This window comes from Mus caroli, chromosome 2 (genome assembly GCF_900094665.2).
Source record: "Mus caroli chromosome 2, CAROLI_EIJ_v1.1, whole genome shotgun sequence".
In the NCBI taxonomy this organism is placed as follows: Eukaryota; Metazoa; Chordata; class Mammalia; order Rodentia; family Muridae; genus Mus; species Mus caroli.
Window position 1 is genome coordinate 111,260,345 of NC_034571.1, and position 9,494 is coordinate 111,269,838.

Below are 9,494 nucleotides of genomic sequence, written 5' to 3' on the forward strand. Positions count from 1 at the left end.
CAGATGCAGGGTGCCCTGGCTCCCCAGATGCAGGGTGCTCTGGCTCCCCAGATGCAGGGTGCCCTGGCTCCTCAGCAGCTCTGCTGCCTCAGCTGGGAAGCATCTTGAGTCTCTAAAAGCTTCCAGATGGTTTCTGAAGAGTCGTCAAGATGCCAGTCTTGGGAACCTTTATTATTTCATTTCTAAAAGTAAAAACAAAAACAAACAAAAACACAGAAGCACCTGAAATAATTTAGAGAAATGTTTTGTTTTTCTTTTCTTTTATTGGATATTTTATTTATTTACATTTCAAATGTTATCCCCTTTCCCGGTTTCCCCTCTGGAAACCCCCTGTCCCATCTCCTCTCCCCCTGCTTCTATGAAGGTGCTCCACCTACCCACCCACCCACTCCTGCCTCCCTGCCCTGGCATTCCCCTACACTGGGGCATTGAGCCTTCACAGGACAAGGGCCTCCCGCCTCCCATCGATGCCTGACAATAGGTGCGGCTGGAGCCATGGGTCGCTCCATGTGCGCTCCTTGGTTGGTAGTTAAAGAGTTGAGTGGGTAGGTAGCCAAGGCTGGCCATCCATGCTGTCTACTTCTATATAGTTAAGCTGTGGTATAATCTTAGAAGATGGAATTTAGAGAAACTATAGATTTATGATCATATGATCATGCGCACCTGTGGCCTTGCAAAGACTGAAGAGGATTGTGGCCAGGCTAGCCTGGGCAATACAGTGAGACCCTGTCTCAGAAATAAGAGCAGAGTTTGACTGTCTAATAATAATCAGATCTGTTTGTAAGACTACAGGTGACTTTATTTTGTCTTTTTGCTTATTTTTATTTCTAAAATTACTATAATAAAATGGAATGAAAAGGAAATCCTTAAGCAAATATACATGTCTCTCTAAATATGTTCAAAGAGACAGTTGCTCAGGACCTCTGCTGAGATCCTGACACTGGGCAGGGCAGCACCCAACACAACTGCAGACGAACATTTTAGAGGAACTCTTGAGTTAGGCTTTGCTGATGACATTTAATCGGTCTCATTTTAGGGCAACTTCTTGATTCGTACAGCCAAGATCCAGCAGCTTGTATGTGAAACCATCGTCCGCGTCTTTAAAAGGCATGGTACGTCCTTCTCTTAAAACCACTCCTCGGCAGTTTTCTAAAAGTCATTAGAAAGTAAAGTGCTTGCACACAAGCATAGCAACCTGAGTTCAGTCCTCAGCACCACTAAAAACCCAGCCATGCCAGCACACATCTGTAAGCCCAGAACTGGGACAGGGGCACAGAGACAGGAAGAGCCCCAAGCTCGGTGGCAGCAGCCAACTCAGGAAGCTCAGGCTCAGTGAGAGCAGCTGAGACACCTGACATCAACCCGTAGCACAAGTGCATGCATACATGAGCAAGCCCATGCACATGTGCACATACCAACACAAACATATACTATGTGGGTATACACACACAGAAGAAAGAAAGAAAGAAAGAAAGAAAGAAAGAAAGAAAGAAAGAAAGAAAGAAAGAAAGAAAGAAAGAAAGAAAGGAAGGAAGGAAATCCAGGTGGCTGTACAAGCCTGTAATTTCAGCACTCAGGAGGCTAAGGCAAGGGGTTTGAAGCCAGCTGAAGCAATATAGTGAGACCAGTCTCAATGAAAGAGAAAAATTACTATTGGTAGATTTTGGTTTGACTATATATTAAAATCCACTTATAAGCAGTTGGCCCAGCTTGTTGAGGAGAAACTGTTTGATTATCCCAACCTTGCTACTTAATACAGTTGACTCATGGAGCCCAAAGTCTGACTAAATCAACAGACTTAGCCCAGGTCAGCTTTCCATGTATCCATCTGGAACATTATTAGCCAATATTGGGAGCCAATGTTGGCTCTCAGTGTCCCAGCAGCAGCTCACTCACCTGTGTGCTTGTGTGTGTTTCGGGTTAAGAACCTGAGGCTCAGTCTCTTTGTATTTTGGTATAGGCGCTGTCCAGCTGTGCACCCCACTGCTGCTTCCCCGAAACAGGCAAATATATGAGCACAACGAAGCGGCTTTGTTCATGGATCACAGCGGCATGCTGGTGATGCTTCCGTTCGACCTGCGGGTGAGCTGGGATGCTGCTCTGTTAAAGACTCGCCCCTCCCAGACACCCCCACTTCAGCCTTATACTGGGGAGCCACATGTAGGAAAAACCTAATCAGAGTAAAGGCAGTGTTAGAGTTCAGCAAGTGTCTGACCCCATATTGCAGTGCTGAGGTCCACAGAGCACCCTACAGCAAGTCAACCTCAGCTCGGACAGAGGAATGTCGTTCACTCGCCAGCTAGCTCTTCAGTAAAACCCCAAATGTCCGCTGTCTAGAGAAAGCAATGTTAAAACAGCTAATGGGTATGCTGAGTTTTGTCCATGTTCTCTTTCCTGTGATCGCCAAAGCTTTCTTAGCCAGCAACAACTTTAGTCTTTCACAGCCTTAACTGCTAGCAAACCCACCATTTTCCTCTAGACCTGAGGAAAACGTGCAGTGAGTATGAGAGTTGGGGTTCTGTCCCTAATGCACAGAAGGCACTTGCAACCAAACTCGAGGAGAGAGTGTGTACTTAGCACGTGCAGTGCCCTGGGTGCAATCCTCGGCACCAAACCATCTTTAAAAGTACAAATGGAGGGCTGGTGAGATGGCTCAGTGGGTAAGAGCACCCGACTGCTCTTCTGAAGGTCCAGAGTTCTAATCCCAGCAACCACATGGTGGCTCACAACCATCCGTAACGGGATCTGGCGCCCTCTTCTGGAGTGTCTGAAGACAGCTACAGTGTACTTACATATAATAAATAAATAAATCTTTAAAAAAAAAAAAAAAANNNACAAATGGGGGCATAAAGGAAGCATACGGCCAGGCGGTACGTAGACAGGAAATGAGTTAAACTTCCAGAGGGTTGGGGGTATGGCAAGATATATGTGCTGTGCATACATGTTTAACTTTACTTGGAAGGTACAAAAATGTTTATATTATTCAGACATGACCAGAGCTGTTGAGACTACTAATGGCTAACTTTTTAGAAAAGTAATAAAAGAATGAAATGAATGAAAATTTACAAATTTATTTTTTTGAAAAATGTCTATATGTGTATCTATGTAAGTGTGTGCTACATGTGTGCACATGCCTACCGAGGCAGAGGAGGGCATTAGATCCCTGGAGCTGGAGCTATCAGCATTGTGGATCATCCCTCATGAGTGCTAAGAACAGAACTCAGGCCCTCGGGAAAGCAAGAAGCCTCGTAACCACTAAGCCTTGAAATTTTTCAAAATTTGATTCTCATTCCATAGTCTATGAAATGACAGTTCCACCTTTAGGGTTTTGTTTTTTTGTTTTTTTTTTTTTTTTTTGAGTAATACAGTATATGAATCTTAAAAGGATATTTATGTAATTGTATCAAAAAATGAAACCCATCATGTTTGTCTATAGGAGAATAGTTAACTATATGTCATCGATATTATGGAATATTAAGAAGCTATTAAAAATGTAGCTGGGCATAGTGGCCTATACCTGTAACCTCAACAGCTGGAAGTTCAGGAGAATCACAAGCTTGAGGCGAGTCCACATTATGTACTGAGACCCATTTTAGACAAATGGGGAGCTGGGGAGATGACTCAGTAGTTAAGAGCACTTAATGCTCTTGCCGAGAACCTTGATTCAGTTCCTAGAATCCACACAGAGTAGTTCAGAACTGCCTACAACTCCAGTTAACACCCTTTTCTGACTTCTGTGGACTTGCACTCAGGGACACACACATACATGTAAAGTAAATCTATCAAAAGACTACAGCTAAACTTGTCTGTATATCAAATATTCATATATGTAAGGGTGAATACACACACATATTAGTATATCTTATCTGTAAACATGTCCATAATATATTGATAGCTTAAGAAAAATAAGTTCTGAAGAAACTCTAAAATCCCACTTTTTTTGTAAAGAAAGGTTTCTAGAACTGAGAGAAACTTGTGCGTGGATGAGTTGCTGTATGTGCTGCACGCACTTGGAATATGTGTTCAGTGAACTCACTCTTACTCATGGGTGAGCCACCATGCACATCAGCCTGTCTTGGCATCTCCAAAAAGTAGGGTGTCAGGGAGTATCTCAAAGTCCTAGGAGGAAGAATACAATCAAGGCATTTACCTTTTTGCTTTTCTTTTCTTTTTACTTTTTATGGCTTGTTGCAAAACAACTTTTGCTTTTAAGATGTAAGAGAATTTTTTTTCCAAATAATTATGTGCATGTGTGAGAGAAATATGGGGGGAGAGGAAGGAAGGTAGGGGAGGAGGGAGGGACACTGCTCATGGGTGAGGGGTGCTTGGAGTGGAGCTCAGGACCTCATTTATATGAAAGCAAGGATTCTGCTGGTGAGCACCACTCCCAGCTTTCCTTCTATATTTTTGGCTTCTGTTTTTCTTTTAAATAAGCAAAGTAGCTTGGAATTATTGCTTGACAGAGGTGAATAAACAGCCCATCACCATTGGGCTGTTAGGAAAAGAGCAGCGGTCCGGAGGATACGTAGCTGCACTCTGATTACTAGAGGGTACTAGGGGCAGGTCATTAAACATGAGCTCCCTTTCCATAACAGAATTTCCTTGGGCTGGAGAGATGCCTCAGCAGTTGGGAGCACTGACTGCTCCTCTAGAGGACCCAAGTTCAATTCCCAGCGCCTACGTGGCAGCTCACAGCTGTCTGTAATGATAGTTCTAGGGGATATGCATATGCATGCAGACAAAATACCCATACATAAAATAAATAATTTCCTCTAAGAGACCGATATGGAACTCAGGAACTTTATTCACCATAAGAGAAAGCACTCACTCATTTTGACTGTTATTGTAAATGAGAATTTTTAAAAATGTACTAGAGTGTATGTGAGAGAACAAAAAGAATTGTGTAGAAATGTGCATGTGGAAGCAAGGAAACAGCTTTGCGGGGCTGGCACACCAGAGACCAGCCCAGGAAGGAGAACATTACCCACGATAGGCTAGGCCTCTCCTGAATCAAACATCAATCAAGAAAATGGCTGAACCTGTGTCCACTGAAAACTAGCCAGCATGCATGACAAGTCTTACTACCCTCTAAGTCATCTCTCTAACCCATAAACTACACCTTAAAAATCTCAACAAACCAGTAACCTATGCATATTTCAAATGAGCATGATAAAATATGACCATGTTTTCAACAAAAAAGAAGAATGTTTCACAGCCCTCAGAAATGCAGTGAGCAGAGTCTGCAGTAGAGCCTACTGCAGCTGAAGCACACATGAGCATCCCAAGTGTGCATGCTCTCGGGGTACGGTCACATGCTGCTTAATGGCTAGGGTATACTTTTTAAAGAAATGCATCAGCAGCTATTTCATCATTGTGCTGACATCATAGGGTGTGCTGGCTGGGCAGTTGGTTCTGACCTCACTATTAAATGGGTGCCTGACCTTAAAGTGATGTGTGGGTTCTAGCCCAGCAAAGCTGTTTTAAAATCTAAAAGAATGTAGTACTTGGCACCTCATGATGCGGGTCTTTAAAACTTTCTTTCAGGTCCCTTTTGCAAGATATGTGGCAAGAAATAACATACTGAATTTAAAACGGTAAGGTGTATTGTGCACCCTGCATTTGGTAGATGTGGGAATGAAATCAGACAAAGGTGGGTGGGAGGTTTTGTTTTTTTCTTCTGAAACTTTCATACAGGAAAGACTTCTGGGGTTGAAGTGTTGAGCAGCATGTGTCAGGGAGCCCAGCCCCAGGGCTCCCTTGTCCTCAGCTGACTAGAATGTCTTAAGACATCTTTAGAAGAAATGAAGCAATCATGTCTCCTGACAGGCCTGCTGTATATTCTGTGCTTTCTACATGGCCCCAGGCAACATAACTAATGATGTTTTCAAGTGGTTACTTGGGGAGGGAGGACCTGGCTGTTGTTGATCTCAAATGGCTGCTTTTAAGGTTTAATTGGAGGGACAAATGGCCAGTGGTCTCTGTGGATTCCTTATGCAGGTAACTAAATGAAAGTTCCTTGTAAAGAATGGGATGATCCAGCAAGAACAGCCAGTGCTGAGAGCTTGGTGTTCAGATACTGCAGGGGTCAGACTCTCAGATCGTCATCAATTACAACCAAAATGCTGTCAGTGGGGCACACCATGTCACATTTCTCTCTCTATGCGCTATGAGGCCACAATTACCAGTCAGTCCTAAAGCATGGACAGTTCTGTGTAGAAAGCCATCACTTAATGTCATTTGGTGTAATATCTTTTTCTCTATCAGACATATGTAAAAAAAAAAAATTAACAGTACAAGGCTGGAACCTGGGGTATAGATTATGAATGAGGCAAAATTGGTTGGGTTCAAACATGACTTTGAACTGTTGAGCACAACACAGATTTTTTTTTTAACTTCATTTCTTTGTCCAACAATTCCTCATACGTATTTATTTCCAATAAGCAGCGATCTAAGAAAGCTGGTTCCTTCCTCCAGATACTGCATAGAGCGGGTGTTCAGACCTCGGAAGTTAGACCGATTTCATCCCAAAGAACTCCTGGAATGTGCATTTGATATCGTCACTTCTACCACCAACAGCTCTCTGCCCACTGCCGAAACCATCTACACCATCTATGAAATAATCCAGGAGTTTCCTGCACTTCAGGTTCCTTCCCGCTCTGTCATGTGTTGCCTTGTCCTGCTAGTGTAGGCAGAGGGACCCATACCCACTGCTGCCTCTTGCTGAGTGCTGGAGCAGATCATGGCTTTTCTGAAGCAACTGCAGAGTTTGAGGATGACACTTTGAGCTTCATCTTGGACTTGGGCTTCTAACCTGACAGAATTGGTTTGTTGGGGGTGGGCCGAGTTTTTTCTCTACCCATCCTTACAACGTTCAGGAATGAGGCTGCTTCCTACCATGCTCTTGGCGCACTCCTGCCCTGGTGAGGACCTCAGTGCTCCCCCTCATCTCACTGTCAGCTACCCAGTGTCCCTTCCCACCAGCTCTTCCTCTCCAGCTCTGAAGGGGACTGCTTGCTGCTCTCCTCACAGGCCTGCCATCCCCACTGTTGGTCACGGATGTTCACATTCCAGAAAATCTTCTCTCATCCAGCCATGGGTCAGACCTTTTCCCAGGAAGCCTCCAGAGTTGGCTGGCTGGTCACACTTTAGTCTCGACCCTCACAGCTCTTGACATGAGGCAGCTATGTGATCATTAATTTTTTTTTTCTCCAAGCACAGTGTGCTCATTCAAGGTAGAGCCCCTGGGCCACTTCTCCCTGTAGCCAGCTGTCCCGGCACACCTGTGAGCACTCAGTAACTCACTGCTGTGGCCAAAGGGAATGATGACCGTTAACAACCTTCTGCTTGCAAGTCGGTTACCACTGATCTGACTCCTTGTTTCTCCATCTGTGTGTGCTCTTTTAGGCTCTTTAACTTAGTTGAAGACCAACCCGTGTATTTTTATGAATATTATAAAAGTATTACATTCTTCAACTGTAACATTGAAGATAATGGATATGAAAGATAAGCCAAACTGTAGTGACAATTGACTTTAATCCCAGTACTCAGAAAGCAGAGGCAGGTGGATCTCGGTGAATTCGAGGCCGTCCTGGTCTACAAAGCAAGCTCCAGGACAGCCAGGGGTATACAGAGAAACCCTGTCTCAGTAGATAGATGAATAGATGGCCAGGAAAGAAAGAAAAATGAACCAGGAAAGAGAATGCTATACTTTAGCTCTCCTGTGGTGGTAGGAAAATAAATTAATTACCAGATTTCATTTGGCCACATACTTGTATTGCTTTTATAATGAAAATAACAGTATTTTTCTCTCTATTCTAGGAAAGAAATTACAGTATTTACTTGAACCATACGATGCTTCTGAAGGCAATACTCCTACACTGTGGGATCCCAGAGGATAAGCTCAGCCAAGTCTACGTTATTCTGTATGATGCTGTGGTGAGCACTTCATTTCTCTGACTCGATGTTGAAGGGTAATAATAATACTAGCCCATGAATATTCTCAAGCAACCATAAAACTACATGGAGAATTTCATCTCTCTTCATCTTTGCTCTAATGTGACAGAAGCAATTGTGTTTAAGATTTATTTTTATTGTTTCTAATTATGTGACCGTGGGGGAGGTAACTGTGTGGACGGTCTGTGGTTAACGCAGAATGAATTGGGATTTTCATTAATGTTATATATTTTTTTAATACAGGGAAGCCTTGCCTAGTTTTCATTCATCTGGCAGATTGGCTTCGAGGGTTCCGACTTTACTGGCTGTTTTCTAGGGGTTTGTTTCTTCCTCACAAAGTGCTGCTGCTGCTGGGCCGTGCTGGGTTCAACAGAATGCAGATGGGGCACTGGCAGAATGAAGGGACTGGGAGGGAAGGCTGGAGGTCACTGTATTGCTTTTGTTTCCAGGAGGACTTCTGGGATTTGAGACAGGGTCTCACTATGTTTACCAAGCTGGCCTTGAACTCACAAAGGCCTGCCTTGGCCTCCCAAGAACTAGGCATCACTCATGTTCCCTTTCTCTTCTCCATCAGACAGAGAAGCTGACTAGGAGAGAAGTGGAAGCTAAATTCTGTAACCTGTCCTTGTCTTCTAATAGCGTAAGTACCTTCTAATGGCGTGTTTGCCACTGTCTCTACCATTTTACGGTGTCAGAAAATGTCACCACGTTTCTGTAGCAGTGCGGTAGCAAGCAACACACATCTGCTGCTCACAGATGCAGCTTCCCCCTTGAGTGTTGGTGCCATGGCAACCACTGGGATTGGAAGAGAGAGACTGGTGCTGTGATCAGAGTGTGTCCTTCTGTGTGTCCTCCACATGCGGAGTCCCGCTCTTCCTTGATTACTGGGTTCTTTCACATCCCTTGTAAAGCCTGAGCTTGATACAGCCTCCTGCAGAGCAGGCTCAGCTCTACGATGCCTCTTCCAAAACAAGCCATGTGGAACCAGGGTACAGATTTCTGCAAATCCTTCTAAACAGCCTAAGCTCGCCCAAGGTCTTCTACTCTTCAGAACAGAATTGTGGCTCTTACCTTCCTAGAAGATTTCCTACCTCTAAAATCTTCTTGGTAAACAGGACAACTGTGTTCTCTCTACTGATGTTATTTAATCCAAATCTTTGGCACAATGGCCCACACTTAACAGAATGGCTAAACAGCAGAAGAAAACAGAATTTTGTGTATTTTCTCCATATTTTTTTAGGTATTTTCTTCATTTTCATTTACATTTCCAATGCTATCCCAAAAGTCCCCCCATGCCCTCCCCCCCATCCCCTACCCACCCACTTCTTGGCCCTGGCGTTCCCCTGTACTGAGGCATATAAAGTTTGCAAAACCAACGGGCCTCTCTTTCCACTGATCTTCTGTATCTTCTGATACATATGCAGCTAGAGACACGAGCTCCGGGGGATACTGGTTAGTTCATATTGTTGTTCCACCTATAGGGTTGCAGATCTCTTTAGCTCCTTGGTTACTTTCTCTAGCTCCTCCATTGGGGGCCCTGT

The 9,494-nt window shown here is 44.0% G+C and overlaps 1 protein-coding gene across 3 annotated transcripts in view; it reads left to right on the top strand.

Annotated features, from left to right (window-relative positions):
• Positions 1 to 9,494, top strand: part of Eif2ak4 (eukaryotic translation initiation factor 2 alpha kinase 4) — a 92,645-nt gene that overhangs the window by 60,948 nt on the left and 22,203 nt on the right. For all 3 annotated transcript variants that reach the window (XM_021183477.2, XM_029471630.1, XM_029471631.1), the window contains 6 exons: positions 1,037 to 1,112; positions 1,961 to 2,082; positions 5,545 to 5,594; positions 6,475 to 6,643; positions 7,819 to 7,935; positions 8,528 to 8,593. In XM_021183477.2, coding sequence (XP_021039136.1) covers positions 1,037 to 1,112; positions 1,961 to 2,082; positions 5,545 to 5,594; positions 6,475 to 6,643; positions 7,819 to 7,935; positions 8,528 to 8,593 — 600 coding nt within the window. The remainder of the gene's footprint in view (positions 1 to 1,036; positions 1,113 to 1,960; positions 2,083 to 5,544; positions 5,595 to 6,474; positions 6,644 to 7,818; positions 7,936 to 8,527; positions 8,594 to 9,494) is intronic.